Source organism: Pelophylax lessonae (genome assembly GCF_965119305.1).
Source record: "Pelophylax lessonae genome assembly, chromosome: 1".
Taxonomy (NCBI): domain Eukaryota; kingdom Metazoa; phylum Chordata; class Amphibia; order Anura; family Ranidae; genus Pelophylax; species Pelophylax lessonae.
Window position 1 is genome coordinate 795,123,710 of NC_138768.1, and position 17,760 is coordinate 795,141,469.

Below are 17,760 nucleotides of genomic sequence, written 5' to 3' on the forward strand. Positions count from 1 at the left end.
ACCATTACTGACCTTTACTTTGAGGAATGCTAGATCCTAGGCTGCTATGCCCATGCTTTGGCTTCATGCTGAAAAATACGGCAATAAATGGAGAAGGGAACAGGTTTTTTTCCTGACGTCATTACGCACGCTGCAGGACGGGCCGCTGTGCCAACATAATGTTGGATGTATCACGCTGGCTTTTCTTTGACCTTGTAGGCAATTCTCACAGTCTGTAATAGCAGCGAGAATAGCGGCCTGATCCACAGCCTGCATGGCTGCGGCGGGAGCAGTAAGTGGCGGTCCGCCATCTTGGGCCTGCACACTCACCTCCTGATGCCGGAATTTGTCCAGCTTCGCCACCGCCTCAGAGGGCCGTTTTGGTGGAGACATGGCCAGGTGAGTATGAGGAAGGTGTCCGGGGGTGACAGGGGAAGGTATCGCTTGAGTGTGTGGAGACAGGATGGAGTTAGCGGATGTCGGCCGGGAGAGCTCCGCACACACACGTCCGCTCACATGAGTCTTCAGGCCACGCCCCCTTGTGGGCAATTCTTAAGAATAAGTCTATGATTTTATTTGATACTGGGCCATGGATATGTGTTTTTGTTTGTTTTCTGTGACACAAGTGATCGAGGTGGTGCTAAAGTCCTCAGAGTGTCTTGAAGCCATCTAGTGGCACAAGAAAACAGAAACATACCCCAGGCTAATGCTGCTGATTTCGTTGGTTTACTCTATCCATGCTAGTGCGACCTCCTATGGCAGGGGTCTTCAAACTATAGCCCTACAGTGGTTCAGGAACTACAATTTCCATCATGCCTAGTCATGTCTCTGAATGTCAAGAGTTTTACAATGCCTCATGGGATGTGTACTTCTGCAAAAGCTGGAGGGCCGTAGTTTGAGTATCCCTGTCCTATAGCATAGCGGTCTGCTCGCTCTGGTAAGGGACTTTATACTCTAGAACAGGTCTCCAAACTTTTAAACAAAGGGACTGTTTGCTGTCCTTTAGACTAGGGGGGGGGGGGGGGGTTGGGGGGAGAGGCGCACTGTGTCCAGTGGGTGTAAAAAATTCACCATCATTGGTTTTAGTGGCAGTAATGGTGCCCCACTGTTGGTATCAGTGGAAGCAATAGCACCCCATCGTTGTGTCAGTGGAAGAAACGGTGCCCCATTATTAGCATCAACTGTGGATAAAACATTGTCCCAAGGGCCTGATATAGGCAAGCAAAGGGTCACACCTGGCCTCAGGGCCGCAGTTTGGAGACCACTGCTCTAAAAGGTGGTGGAGCACTTGGAGAGGCATTATTCTGTTGTTGGGAATTTTACAGCACCAGTTTGGGAGGTTTTATGAATTTCTGTTGGATTTTTCATTATTTATTGGCTCAAGCACTATTGCACTCTATTCGCCAAAAACAGATAAAGTATGTCCCTCCCTTCCCCCTTTAAAGCATCCCTCCTTCTCTTCCCTGCATGTTTTTTTTTCTCCACAGCTTATTGGTGCTCAAAATCATATATAAACCAATGTGATATACAATAATATATTCCAATAATGAAATAAAGGAAGATTGTATGAAATCAAAGTCAATAAAAAGTCCATATATAATGCCATAATACCATATATATGTGACTAAACAAGATGAATATATTTTAAAAGGTGCAGGAATCAAACAGGTGCTATTCCAAATAATAGGTGCAGACTCCCACCACCTTGTGGATTTCCCCCTTTACTCGGCGGATGAAGGTACGTGCAAAATAATATCCAAATAGACTCTTCCAGTGAAACAAAACTGCAAAACCTGTGCTCTCAACTTCCAGTGAAAAAAGCAAAATCAGCCTCTTACCAGAAAAAAGGTCTATGTACGCTTGTGACTCTCCTTGGTTGGGGGGGGGGGGGGAATTTCTCTTTCCCCTTAACAGCAGATATGTAGATCATTTAATTTATACATACAGTAGCATTTATTTTCGTATGCGCTTATTTACACATGACATTATACACATTTTTTTTAACTTCATGAAACCTGCCATCTACTGTTCTGGCAGTGGTAATTTTTATAATAGTAACGAGTAACTATGCAGCACGAAAAAAAAATTTCGGAGTAGAAGTACTGAAATCATCGAAAAAATTTAGTGAAGTAAAAGTGGAAGTAGGATAAAAAAAATTCTACTCCAGGAAAGTACAGATACCGCCTTTCGGTACTTAAGTAGTTCTACTTAGTTACTATACATCTCTGTCCACAGAGGACAGGAAGTGACGTCAGTGGTTCGAAGCAACCGGAAATACGTCAACGCGTTTTGCCCCACCTTCCAGGGCGTCATCAAAGGATGATCTGGACATTTTGGAGCACTATTGCACTTATATAAATTCTAGCACTTCATTGTGGCTACATATTTTTGCACATGAACACCTTATTATATAAATTATAATTGTTATATAATTCTTGTAAGTGGAAGCGCTGTTTTGTTGTTAGTATTTATGAGTTTTATACTTGGTGGATAGCAGCTGCACATTTTATCAATTTAATTTTATGCTTATACTCAGCGCGGGTTTTTTAATATTTTGGTCATTTTATTCGGATTTTTTTATTTTTGGATTTATGATCACATTTAAAGAGACGACTCATCCATCTATTATGAGTTGTGCATATCTTGTATTCAGGTATTTGGTTGCTGCAGTCTTTGTATATACTGTAAGTGTGTGGCACTGAAAGCAAGTAGTTGGATATTATAGTTCAGTTTTTTTTTAACCATCTGTATTTTATGCATGAGATTTTCCTTTCAATCCTTGTTCTGTAAACACACCAGGAAGAGACACAAGATCTCTTTTAATGTTAGGTGGATCACCACTTGGAAAATTTCCCCTCTTTTTCTATTCTGGTGACAACTCCAAATTTTGGGTTTTCATTTCGGCTGGGTTCACATATGTCCGGCTGCAGTTTGCAGTTCGGAGTGTTTCTGTTCAACTGTTCAGATGCGATTCAGGTGAACATTTTTGCCTGAATTCGCACCTGAACCAGGCCCAAAAACACACAGGACCCCTTTCAAAACTGCCCCACGGCCGCCCCAGACATGTGTGAACTGGCACCATTGAGAGCTGGTCAAATTCACCTGTTATGCGAATTGGATGTGGTTAAAAACGCATCCAATTCGCAATATATAAATGTGAACCCAGCCCAAGTTTTTTTTTCTAGTGACAATGGTCACCAGGACATACAAAGGGTGAATCTCTTCATTGATCCCAACCCTTCTAGGTGTATTCAAAAAAAAAAAAAGAATGTATACTTGTAACACTTTTAGATATTTATTACCTCAGAGATCACAGTACTACCCCTGACAATGTCCTCAACTAATTTTCTGTCCAAGAGAACTAAGCCATCTTTGTTCAGGCATCATCCTGGGTGAGCATCCACTTCCCTGACCTGAGATTCTGGCTCAGAGGTGACACAGTCATGTAACATAGGATTCCTGTGCAGTTACTGTATGTAAATTTCATACATAGGTCAGCCCTTGCACTTTGTAAGCTGCTACAAGGTTGTGGTTTGATTACCAGGGAGAGGAGATTGACTAAATTCTTCTTCAACTGCAGCAGACTGATGGCATTGTAGAAGCTTTTTAATTATGAAAAGTAAACGATTTGAGAAATTATCCTGTTCATTCAGACTTTTGAGTATTACTGAGGTTCACTTTGACAGCACATTGAGTTTATACGTCTTACAACAACACTATTTCTTCTAGATAGATAAGCCTGCCCTACCTGCCCTGTTTCTAAAAAAAAGAAAAAAATCCACACTTAGTCATTTACTAGAAAAAAATTGAAATAAATATTAATTTCAGCAGCCATTTAAAAAGAACTGTGATACCAACTAAAAGACAATGTGAACAAAAAAGCAGCGCTCAAAATGGGATTGTGCTAGAACTCTATACAAATTAAATAAAGTGTAAATAGTTTTAAAAAGAATATGATAACATTAACATCAATATATAGATTGAAATGCAAACATATGGATGTGCATATTTAGATATACAACCAACTAGTGACCAGCAGCAATCATCCGCAAATTAACATGAAAAAAGTCCATAAATAGTGAGTAGTCCAAAAGGTGAAGTAAATCCACCCATCCAAAAAGTGCACTATGCAATCAAAACAGGTGCAGGGGTCCATCACCAGCAACATCCAGTGCCATCTAAAGAGCATTAAAGGTCCCCGGGTAATGCAGTGCACTGGGGCCCTGCCTACACAATAACCCACCAGAATAAAAATGCAAATTATCGATAAGGCTATATTTATTGGTACAGCAGTGCCAGGCTAATGACAGCTTCCAAGTTCAGCGGCTGGGTGAACACACACATAGACTGGAGTCAGACTCGACTGTCCTGTGTGTGCCTGTTCCCGCGGAGGCAGACAGGTATTCCTGCAGTTGTGGGCTCCCTCTCTACGGCCCAAGTGGCCTGACAGCAGCGCAGGGCCAACAGGTGCATTCCATCTGTTAAATTCGGTGGTGTGATGCACATGGGAATCAGAACTAATGCTTGGCTGGGGCTTGGTTGCTGGGCAGGTGGGCCCCCCCCCCCAGGCAACTGCCCAGTGTGCCCATTCGGTAAGATGGCCCTGGCAATACCCTCCTAAACACACCTCTTACCAGATAAGCAGGACCATAAATTATAATGGTTAACCATGCCCAGACATCTAGCAAGTACAGCTGATCATCCAAGGAGGAGAGCAGCCATTAGTGGACAGTGGATCCCATAAAGTGACTCAAGAATGTAGGGAGAAAAAATACTGCCAAAGTGAAGCCCATCAAATCAAGTGATCACACCTCAGTGAGCATTTTGTTTTTTTTCAGGCTGCACGATATTCTCTACAGCCTCCGATATCAACATTGTGTGGGACACCCAGCCCCCGCCACCCTGATCGGCAGAATAATAATTAGGGCGTGGCTTAGAGGTGACGACATCAGGCACGCCGAACCACTAACCAGCGGCAGTGTAAAAGCCAACAGCTTGCTGGATTTCACATCGCTATCATTTTACACGCTGTATGATAACCGGATAAAGGTCATAGTTGCCATCATTTTTGAATAAACCTATTATGATCTGATGTTGCTATCGGAGGCTTGAGAGACTATCATGCACCCTGGAAAAAAAAAAAAAAAACACACACACACACACACCGAGGGCTTGATTTGATGGGCTTCACTTTGGCAGTATTTTTTCTCCATAAATTCTTGAGTCACTTTATGGGATCCACTGTCCATTGATTGCCGCTCTCCTCCTTGGATGATCAGCTGTACTTGCTAGATGTCTGGGAGTGTTTGACCATTATAATTTATGGTCCTGCTGGTCCATGCCTCTGGCAAGAGGCATGTTTAGGAGGGTGTTGTTGGCGACAGACCCCTGCACCTGTTTACATTGCAAGAAAAAAACAAGAGAAGGGCGCACCGACCTTGTGCATTACCACTAAAACGTTTATTAAAATCAAAGAAGGGTAGCGTACAATATAGTCACAAACATAGGATAAGTGCAAGCATGTAGGAAATGGGAACCGCTCGCTTCCAGAACACTTCTCTGCTGCTGGATAGCGTGATGGTGTCCTCAAAACCTGGTGTGGCTTACGCGTTTCGAGGGAGGACCCTCTTCCTCAGAGCCAGAATTTCTGAACTAGAAAACTGGAGACTGAAACTTTTTGGTATAGCCAACACATAGACATAAAGGGCAGCACCCAGCTTTTTTTTTTTTTTTTAACCTAAAATTGTAAAACACTGGGAAAGTGTGAGCGAAAGAGAAATGTGAAACTCCCAGCAGAGATCCAGAGGGAAAACCATATCGCACTCAGTTACAAGCAGGCACAAATCTAAGTGAACATTTGTACTAAAAGAAATATGGTGCCTACTACTATTGCTGGCCTCTTTCTTAAAATGCTAGGTGCATGGATTGTCTGAGTTATGAACTCTAAGCAGATATAAACACACAATTAATTCAGCTCTGTAATTACCAATACAGCCTGAACTATAGGTTTTAAATGCAAGAAGCGTAAGCAGACCTGGAGATTGAGAATCACCACAAGGAGCCAACCAGTTCAGAGATTAGCTCATCACTGTGCTGCTTCTCTTTTCACTGTCCAGTCACAGGTTGGGGCAGGTCCAGAATGACCAGAGCACAGGAGAAGTGGGTTGAATAATGCTGGCCATCTAGGACATCTATAGACAGGAAAAAGTACTGTGAGGGAAATCTCTGGAATTAAAAAGTATTCCAGCAAAAGATGGCTTTTATTTTTTTACCCTTTCATAGGCTATTCATTTTTTATCTGGGTATTTTTGGCTTGACAAGCAAAATACTGATTACTAGATTTGTCCCTAATCAGAGACTAGGTTAGTATTAAGGAATTTGGAACAGCCTGGCAATTGCCAGGTATTTAGCATTTTCATAAGAGGTCAGAAATGGCAGTCCACGTTGTATGAAGGGGCCTGAAAGGGAAGGTGTTATGGCTGGGTTGAATTGTAGAAAAGGGAAAACGACTTTCCTCTCACTGGTAAATAAAAAGTGGTTGTAAAGCCTTAGGGTTTTTTTTTTAACCTTAATGCATTCTGTGCACAAGAGAAGCTCTCCCAGATCTGTCCTCCCTCACTGCACAGACTGATAGCAGCAGAAGCCATTGGCTCCCACTGCTGGCAATCAAATTCTGTAATGAGGGAGCATGGGGCGGGGCGGGGCAGGGCAGTGCCGAGCTGCGCTTTCTGTGTCAAGAAATGCAGACAAGGTGGCTTGAGAGCGAGCCTACATGAGTGCACCCAAATGGAAGCCATTTGTCAGAGGAGGAGCCAAGAGTGTCGGCAGGAGACCCCTGAAGATGAGGGTTGGGGCCGCTCTCTGCAATACCATTGCACAGAGCAGGTAAGTATAGGTTTTTTATTTTAAGGGGAAAAAAACCTAAGCTTTAATGTTACTTTAAGGCGAATTTCTAGCTGCTTTTAGGTATAGTGAGATAAGTTGGCATTTGGTCACATTGACTGCAACAGCTCTTTATTGTGGCCTGATGTCAGTGTTCCCATTCTGACTGTCAACATCTCATTACCATACACTGCTTGACCTGAACTACAGTGTTGCTGTGGACCTGCAAATCCACTTCAGTACTAAAGCTTTAGATCATTTTATTTGGACACAGATTTTCTCATACTAGGCTCAATTACCCCCTGTTCTTCATTAGATAACAAGAGGGAATATCATTTAAAGGCTCACATAAGTGATATTTCAGTCACATGGTCATGAGAAGCAATAAAACATACAGTGTCAAACAAGCAGGTTGAGCCTTTCCTGTCACATCTACTGCATTCCCCTTACCAGAGTTAGTTTGGAGTTTGGTGGTTTAATGATAGCATCCATGATAAAACAAATATAGGCTTTGGGTGGACAAACCCTTTTTTCTTTCAGGAAATTGCTGGACGCCCTCAAAATTTGGAGAACAGCACCACCATCAGGACAACATGCATCTCAATCCTTTATAACCTCAGATTATAGTTGTGAAGAACAATATTACAGTATTATATAGAATGTGTGTTAAATATATATATTAGCCAACACAATTATATATATATATATATATATATATATATATATATATATATATATTTCATTTTTGCACTGGGATATTGCCAATGACAATGCCACAAGCTATTTGGGACCAAGCAACAAGTTTAACAAGTGCAACATTTTTATGCAGACATCCCAAGCAGCATATACTTGCATTCCTTTCATCCCCCCCTGCAATCAGCTGCAGGAACAAAAGGAATGTAAGCATTACAGAATCTGGGTCTGACAGTGCTGACACATAGCCGAGTCATATGCATTTCTATACTCGGTAGTACTGTGTTTTACCTTTGGCTGAAGAAACTGAAGAAATGGCAAGTATGTGCAGCTCTAATGTTCTGCAAAAAAGGAAGAGACTAATTTGCTCTGAACAAAGTACACTTTTCGTGCTACTAAGGTTAGTATTCACTTATAGGGTGCTTTCAAATGGAAATTCACTCTGGAAGCTATGCTCAAAATAGGAAGAGGACAAATGACTGGTCACCAGTATTGCCTGTGGCCTCCCTGTAGTTGATCTTTCCCCCATTACTAACTTACCAGGCCTCATTCAACACTGTGTCTGTGTTGAGGCAGCTATCCTGGTAGAGGGGGAACAGTGAAGCTGGCCATACATTTATCATTGTTTGTCGATCAACTGGAAGGCTGATTGAAAAAAACTGAACCGATTCCCCCATCCACATAAGAGATGTGGATGAGGGAATCCTCCTCATATTCTGACAGTGGGAACTCCACTTTGAATATTCTGATCAGCACTGCAGCCAATTGACTGAAGGTCTGATCGCACACAAATATTCCAACAAAACCATCATTCGATCAATGACTCAAAAACAGGAATGGCCAAGGATGGATCGATATTTGGTCTGTCAATGCTGAACTGACCGAATTTCAATCCATCTATGGCCAGCTTGAGCAGCACAGTGATGAAATTACCAATCTCACCCCAATAACCTAAACACTGGCAGTCAGAGGCTCAGACTGTAGGCATAGGAGTGCCTAGGCACACTCATACCTGGAAACGTTACTATTTGTGAGGAAGGATTCTAGATAAAAAGGTAAATTTTTTAGGGTACTGCATAGGCACAATTACCACTTCTATATATTCCCAATAAAAACAGAAAATTATCACTTTTCAAATACATCCTAAATATAAGGTTAGGATGGATCAGGGTTCAATTAGGCCACTGTTTCTTAACTCCAGTCATCCTTGAAGACCCCATGGCATGTGAAGATGGGCAGACTGCCTTTGCTCATTTTCTTCTGAAGGAGGTACTATAACATATTAAAGGACGTTCATGGAATATGTGTCAGTCATAATGGCTTATTCACAATGGAATACAATGGCTTCTTGATGCCTTAAGACAGTGGTGTCCAAACTTTTTTCAAAGAGGGCCAGACTTGATGAAGTGAATATGTGTGAGGGCTGACCATATATAGATAGATAGATATATAGGAAATAAAAAGCATCAGTGCTTTATGAATAAAATCACACTTACATAAACAGGCAGTAGAATAGTAGAGATGACACCTCCTCGGTCAGCTCCACAAGATCCTCGGTCGACTTGTACAGGTGGCTGTGTGTGGTGAAGGAGAGAAGGAATGCAGTTTTCAAATTCATTCTGCACTCCCATGCAGTAGTGGGCAGCACCAGCCAGATAGCGCAGAGTGGGGGCGGAGTTGGACTCGGCGGGACTCGGGAGCAGCCGAGCTGCCGAGGGAGGCCAGAGGCCCCTCCCCGAGCCATCACATCGGCATCGGGCGGGGATGTGAGATGTCTGAGAGAGACATTGACAAAAGTCAGCAGTGTCTCTGGGGGCCGTATGGAACTAAAGGACGGGCCGCAACTGGCCCGCGGGCCGGACTTTGGACATGACTGCCTTAAGATGAATGCACATACCAGTCCCCACACATTTGCAGGGCTCTTCTAGACATCATTTTTTCAAGCTCCTTCATCTTCTGGGGATTATGTCGATCTCTGGGTTGCAGGAAAGAGCCTTTGTGATAGAAAAGGAAGAGCCAGGAGCTCTCCTGTGAGATTTCACTGCTGGAATTCCCAAAAGACATTAGAAGCCAGTGATTGATCCAGGCCTTCTACTCATAGATAAAAAATACTTTAAGGGCAAACTAACTCATTAAATGTGTTTGTTAAATTCTCCATCTACAAACATTGCAAATTTAGTGCAGACAAAAGAATAGAAAAAAACTATTTTTTTCACCAAATATAAGGAAAAAATTACCTTTGGATGCTTCAAACTTTTTCTTTTGGGCTTCTTGAAACGCAGTATTCGTTCCCTTTCCTTAAAACACAAGAGAGAAAAGTCATGAAGCGGTTCCAGCGATTATGAAATAGTACATTTCTGATATACTGAGATCACTTGCTTTATCAAAAGGAATATCTTATATATACGATTAGCCCTCCTTCCAATTTATTTTGTTACTATAATAATTTTCCTGTTCGCTACAAGTTTCTAAAACCAAAAAAAGCCTCAAACCTCTGCTTTACAACCATAGCAGCAGTACGAGTATGGGACATATGGCCATATTTAGGACTTCCTTGATGATATACATTTATTTGATCTTGCACTGAATGAAGGTAAGGGTGAAAGCTTTTCTTATTACATCATTTACACTAGCAGTGCCCTCTGAAAAGTAATTTGTGTTTGACAGAGGGCATTTGACAGGCAGTCAGGGGGTGTTATGCTGCCTCCTCACTGCCTGTTTTAACCCCTAAAAATCTTCACTGCATTGCATGTGGTTGCGGCATAGCCTCATTTAGTTGAATTCAGGGGGGGGAACTTCCTGCCGAACACTACTGGGGGGTCATTCTTGCTGTAATGTAAAGCATCGCCACAGTGGCATGTGTACATTTCCGCTGCCTTTGCAGCTTCAAGGGGAGCCATTGAGGGTCTCAAATGCGTGTTTTTACTGCCCCTCAACCAGAAGTGCAGACCTAAAATATTTCTGAAAGTCCAGCACTGTCTGCACACTTGGTAGCCTTTGTATAGGTGACTAATGCAGAAAGTAAGTCTGGAGTTTAATGACACCCTTTATTGGCTAAAGGACAGCACAGTATAACCCTCCCACTCCCAGCAAGCCTTGTTTTTTAACTAGCGACAGTAGTAAATCATAGCAACAATAAGGATGAATCATAAGACTTGTGTCCATTATTTTACTCCAAGAAAAGGGTTTTAAGGCAGGTCAAAAATCATTTTTTTTAATTGTACATTAAGGGACACAGGATGAAGTGTTCAGGTATACTGGATATTCACCAACACACTTTGGTATAATCTTGTCCTTTATTCACATAAAGTAACAAGCCGACATTTCCGGAACTCGCAGGATCCCTCTTTCAAGATTTGAAAAAAGCGATCCTGCAAGGTCCTTAAATGTCAGCCTGTGATGCCTGTTACTTTCTGTGAATAAAGGACAAGATTATGACTAAACATTGTTTGCAGGAGAAGATCCTGAAATGTACGATGATTGCATGATGGCGCCATCCACCAATTCCCTACCGCACCTGACACGAACTGTGGGAGAGCCTGTAAGGAGTATGACAAATACAGTACAACCTCTCTTCAGGTACATTGTGTTGTCCAAACGTAGTGGGCAAAACAGCCAACGAAAGGCTAACAGGCCCATGAAAACCAAAATGTTAACAGAGGGGGTTTCTACAAGCCCTGGTGGTAGCATTGCAAATAGGAGAAAAATATGCCTGATGCTGAAAAGTTAAAGAAGCACTAACAGATCTAGCGAGAATTCTTCAGAAAAGGAGGGGGGGGGGGCGCAGACACCTTTTCTATGAGATCATGGACTTAAATGAGGAGTTGCTGAATTTATCTGGCGAAATGTAGACTTGAAAAACACAGTTCACATTCAGACAATGGAGGGAAATCTCCTTAGGATGTTTTGGAGTAGGACAGAGAGATGGTAGAACATTGTCCAGGTTAAAGTTAAAGAAAAAAAAAAAAGAAAAAAGGAGGTCTCAAAAATACCCTGTCTTTCTGTAGCGCAAGAAAGGGTTCTTTACAGCCTAAAATGATTGTAAATGATTGTAAAGGCCACAGTTTTCTTTAAACAAACAGGCTTCTGCTTACTTGCTCTGTGCAATGGCTTTGCACAGAGCAGCCCCGAACCTCCTCTTCTCAGGTCCCCCTCCAGCGCTCCTGGTTCCTTCTCTTCTCGGTGTGCCACCATAGGAAGCCACTTCCTATGGTGGCACCCCTACATAGTGTATATGATCCAGCCAGGTTAGGCAAATAGTGCCAACATCCCTACTAGTAGCAAAAATTGTAAGGTTATTGGATGGGATTTTTAGGCACTTTAAAAAAAATACCCACATATACAGATATAAAAAAATGAAAATTACATATTTTATTTGTACATAAATAAAAAGCACAGTCATGATAGACCAAATAAAACTGAAAGCTCCAACTACTCTCAGTTGTTTAATAATTGTACAACTTTCATCATCACGTCCGGTTTTGCTACTCTTGCTCCTTTACCTGCCCTTCCCATTGAGTGAGGCCATACCCAGATGCCATTTTGATATCCCCCAGGATACCTGTCATTCCTTTGCTATTCTGGGTAGTTTGCATGACTGTCAGAAGATCATTGATGTATATATTGGATTATACAGTGTATGCCATTCTTTTTTTTATTGTTTTGATATGCTTAAGACTGCTGTTCCTAAATAATTTGTAAAATGAATAAAAACAGAAAGCCTGATGATGATATATCCAACAAAGTTAAACCACCATAAAGAGTTATGAGCAGGCAATAACAGATGCCATATATAATAAATGAACCCCGACACACTTTTATTCTTAATTATTACAGATCTTCATCAGGGGGTCAGTACAGTGGTAAATCGATCATCAGAAAGGTTATTAAGAGTTGGTGCATTCCTCAGTGTGGTTCTTACATTGTAGGCTCAAAGAAGCACAAAGGACGCCGGTATAGCTGCCCCACAGATAAAATCAAGGGCGGAAAAGGATATAGCTTGAACATATGCCAAATTAGGCATTAGTGTGGTTTGTTTGTATGGACTGGCACCCTCCTTGTACTATTTAAATATTAGATTATGATTGTGGGATTGGGAGAGACAGATTTGCCTGCAGTGTCTGGTGTACACTTTTTAGTACATACAGTGCCTTGAAAAAGTATTCATACCCCTTGAAATTTTCCACATTTTGTCATGTTACAACCAAAAACGTAAAATGTATTTTATGTAATAGACCAACACAAAGTGGCACATAATTGTGAAGTGGAAGGAAAATGTTAAATTACCGTATTTTCAACATTTTTTTACAAATAAATATGTAAAAAGTGTGGCGTGCATTTGTATTCAGTCCCAATGAGTCAATACTTTGTAGAACCATCTTTTCCTGCAATTACAGCTGTAAGTCTTTTTGGGTATGTCTCTACCACCTTTGCACATTTGGTGAGTGAAATTTTTGCCCATTCTTCTTTGCACAATCGCTCAAGTCCTGTCAGATTGGATGGAGAGCGTCTGTGAACAGCAATTTTCAAGTCTTGCCACAGATTCTCAGTTGGATTTAGGTCTGGACTTTGACTGGGACATTCTAACACATGAATATGCTTTGATCTAAACCATTCCATTGTAGCTCTGGCTTGATGTTTAGGGTTGTTGTCCTGCAACCCTGCACTCTGTACAAAGCATGCCCCTGTACTCTGTACGTAGCACACTCCTGAGCTCTGCACTCTGTACGCAGCACACTCCTGAACTCTGCACTCTGTACGCAGCATACTCCTGAACTCTGCACGCAGCACACTCCTGAACTCTGCACGCAGCACACCCCTAAACCTGGCCTTCTGTAAATAGCACGCCTCTTAATACTGCACTCTACGTAGCACTCTCCTGAACGCTGCACTCTGTATGAAGCACATTCCTGAACTCTGTATGTAATGCACTCCTGAACCCAGCCTTCTGTAAATAGCAAACCCCTGAATCCTGCGCTCTGTACATAGCACACTCCTGAACTCTGCGCTCTGTACATAGCACACTCCTGAACTCTGCGCTCTGTAAAGAGCACACTCCTGAACTCTGCGCTCTGTAAAGAGCACACTCCTGAACTCTGCGCTCTGTAAAGAGCACACTCCTGAACTCTGCGCTCTGTAAAGAGCACACTCCTGAACTCTGCGCTCTGTAAAGAGCACACTCCTGAACTCTGCGCTCTGTAAAGAGCACACTCCTGAACTCTGCGCTCTGTACATAGCACACTCCTGAACTCTGCGCTCTCTGTACATAGCACACTCCTGAACTCTGCGCTCTGTACATAGCACACTCCTTTAAGTTTAAACTCTATACATAACGCACTCCTGAACTCTGCAATCTGTACATAGTGTACCCCAGATACAACCTGCCTCTTTGAGGGCAACCATACTGCTAATGTGGCCCACAATGAAATTAAGGTTGACACCTCTGCTCTAACAGATTTTCTTCTAAAATTGACCTGTATTTGGCTTCAGTCATCTTCTCATCAACTCTGACCAGCTTCCCTGTCCCTGCTGAAGAAAAGCATCCCCATAACATGATGCTGCCACCACCATGTTTCATGGTGGGGATGCTGTATTCAGGGTGATGTGCAGTGTTACGCCACACATAGCATTTTGCTTTTTAGGCCAAAAAGTTCAATTTTGGTCTCATCTGACCAGAGCACCTCCTTCCACATTTGCTGTGTCCCCCACATGGCTTCTCGCAAACTGCAAAGGGGGCTACTTATGGCTTTCTTACAACAATGGCTTTCTTCCTGCCATTCTTCCATAAAGGTCAGATTTGTTAAATGCATGACAAATAGTTGTCCTGTGGACAGATTCTCCTACCTGAGCTGTGGATCTCTGCAGCTCCTCCAGAGTTACCATGGGCCTCTTGGCTGCTTCTCTGATTAATGCTCTCCTTGCTCTGCCTGTCAGTTTGGATGGATGGTGGATGGCCATGTCTTGGTAGGTTTGCAGTTGTGTCACACACTTTCCATTTTCAGATGATGGATTAAACAGTGCTCTGTGAAATGTTCAAAGCTTGGGATATTTTTCTTTATAACCTAATCCTGCTTTAAACATCTCCACAACTTTATTCCTGACATGTCTAGTGTGTTCCTTGTACTTCACAATGCTGTTTGGTTTGTTCACTAAGGTTCTCTAAGAAATCTCTAAAGGCTTCCCAGAACAGCTGTATTTTTACCAAGATTAAATTACACACAGGTGGACTCCATTTATTTAATTAGGGGACTTCTGAAGGCAATTGGTGCCACCATTTTCAGATGTTTGTAAAACATTTTAACCGCTTGCCGACTGCTCACAGTATATTTACTGCGGCAGTCAGCCCCTCACAGGCAGAATGACGTAGGTCTACGTCGCTCACCTGTGAGGCTCTGGGGAGCGAGCGCGCGCCCGCGGAGGCGCGCTCCCGCTCCCGCGCGGTCACGGACCCCCCCGCGCGTGTGACCAGCGGACCCGATGTCCGCCGGTCACTCGGCGATCGGCGGGGGAGAGGGAGAAAGTCAGGCGGCTTGTGTAAACAAGCCACCTGTCATTCTCCTCGCTGTAAAGACACTGATCACATGGATCTACTATGTAGATCCGTTGATCAGTGTCCTTACAGCTCAAGCCACAGCCAATCACAGTAGAAAGCACGCCCCTAGGGACACACACAGCCCCTCCCTCCCAAATAAAGTTAACCCCTTCACTACCAGTGTATTTTTACAGTAACAGTGCATATATATAGCACTGATTACTGTAGAAATGTCACTGGTAACCCCAAAAGTGTCAAAAATGTCAGTCAAGGGTCCGATCTGTCCGCCCCAATGTTGCAGTACCGCAAAAAAAAAAAAAAAATCGCAGATCGCCGCCATTACGCGTTAAAAAAAAAAACACCAAAAATGACAGAAATCTTTCCCTTTGTTAGTAAACGCGATAACTTTTGCGCAAACCAATCAAAATACGCTTTTTGCGATTTTTTTTTTACCAAACATAGGTAGCATAAAACAAATTGGCCGAAAATTTTAAAAAATTTAGATTTTTACATTTTTTTTTTTTGGGGAATTTCATATAAAAAATGTGAAAAATATTGTTATTTTTGCAAAATGTACGCTCTTTTTTTGTTTATAGCGCAAAAAGTAAAAATCGCACGGGTGATCAAATACCACCAAAAGAAAGCTCTGTTTGTGGGAAAAAAAAGGACGCCAAATTCGTTTAGATACAGCGTCGCACGACCGCGCAATTGTCTGTTAAATTCACGCAGTGCCGAATCGTAAAATACCCCCTGGTCGTTTAGCAGGAAAATCCTCCGGGGCTTAAGTGGTTAAAAACCATTTATCATTTTCCTTCCCATTCACAATTATGTGCCACTCTGTGTTGGTCTATCACATACATTTCTAATAAAATACATTTACGTTTTTGGTTGTAACATGACAAAACGTGGAAAATTTCAGGGGGTATGAATACTTTTTCAAGGCAAAGTATTTTAGGGATAGAGACTTCTTTTGAAGTTTTTTGAAGGTAATATGAAAAGTAACTTGGAAGTAAAGGTCAGACCTAGGAATATCGCAAAAAGGTTCAAAGGGTGGTTTTTCAAAGACTCGACAGAACCAGAACCAGGATAAGATTCTATAGAGTCACTGCCGACCAAGTAGTGGTAGACAAGCATTGTCTAAAAAAGGACCACTAAGGCAAGATTTGACCCTTGATGGTACTTAACACCAAACATTCATCAAGACCAGGCTGTAGAAAAGACAGGATTCATCCCTTGAAGAGTTTCCTGGGATAGAATTGTCTTGCACCAAGAAAAATATGCCTTCCAGGTGCAATGTTAAACTTTAAGAGAAGTTGATTTCTTAGCTTTTAGGAGTGTAGGAGTGTAGGAATAACCAAATCTGACAGGCCCTTGTCCCTTAGGACCTGAACTTCAACAGGCAGGACATAAAAGTGAGTAATAAAGAAAAGTGGTAAACAGGTAAATGGTACAGAAGATCTACTCTCCTAGAACACTAGCAAAAACGGAACCATGCTGGGGGAAGCAGGGGTTAAACTAAGATGTTCATACAGTTTTTGTTTGCCAGGCATCCATTTGTCAGATTTGCAAGGGGGTCATCTGGTCTACTGTTCATATTTTTGTATCATCTTTTGTTAATTTTTACCAGGTGGATGTTTAGGCCTCGGCTGATGCTGGTTTCAGTCATAAAGATCTTCAGGCAACTCTGCAGGCTCCATTAAGACCTCTCTGTTAACTTGTTGGTTTTAATTTGTGTAATAGCCTTTTTGTTTTCTGTATTTCCCACCCTCTTTTGGATGTTCCAGTGTACCTAAATACTTCATCCTGTGTCCCTTACGATCTTGCAGTTAAGAAATATACTTTTTCTTTCTTGATTCCATCTGAACAGTATCTCACAAAAGTGAGTACACCCTTCACATTTTTGAAAATATTTTATTATTATTATTATTATTATTATTATTATTATTATTATTTATATTATCTTTTCATGTGACAACACTGAAGAAATGACACTTTGCTACAATGTAAAGTAGTGAGTGTACAGCTTGTATAACAGTGTAAATTTGCTGTCCCCTCAAAATAACTCATCACACAGCCATTAATGTCTAAACTGCTGGCAACAAAAGTGAGTACATCCCTAAGTCAAAATGCGGCCCAAAGTGTCAATATTTTGTGTGGCCACCATTATTTTCCAGAACTGCATTAACCCTCTTGGGCATGGAGCTCAGCAGAGCTTCACAGGTTGACACTGAAGTCCTCTTCCACTCCTCCATGACGACATCACGGAGCTGGTGGATGTTAGAGACCTTGCGCTCCTCCATCTTCCGCTTGAGGATGCCCCACAGATGCTCAATAGGGTTTAGGTCTGGAGACATGCTTGGCCAGTCCATTACTTTTACCCTCAGCTTCTTTAGCAAGGCAGTGGTCATCTTGGAGGTGTGTATGGGATCGTTACATTGGAATACTGCCCAGCGGCCCAGTCTCCAAAGTGAAGGGATCATGCTCTGCTTCAGTATGTCACAGTACATGTGTGCATTCATGGTTCCCTCAATGAACTGTAGCTCCCCAGTGCCAGCAGCACTCATGCAGCCCCAGACAATGAAACTCCCACCACCATGCTTGACTGTAGGCAAGACACACTTGTCTTTGTACTGCTCACCTGGTTTCCGCCACACACGCTTGCCACCATCTGAACC

The 17,760-nt window shown here is 42.3% G+C and overlaps 1 protein-coding gene across 7 annotated transcripts in view; it reads right to left on the minus strand.

Moving 5' to 3' along the window:
* JAKMIP1 (janus kinase and microtubule interacting protein 1) overlaps positions 1-17,760 on the minus strand; it is a 292,916-nt gene that overhangs the window by 135,586 nt on the left and 139,570 nt on the right. For all 7 annotated transcript variants that reach the window (XM_082266556.1, XM_082266551.1, XM_082266553.1 and 4 more), the window contains exon 8: positions 9,792-9,851. In XM_082266556.1, coding sequence (XP_082122682.1) covers positions 9,792-9,851 — 60 coding nt within the window. The remainder of the gene's footprint in view (positions 1-9,791; positions 9,852-17,760) is intronic.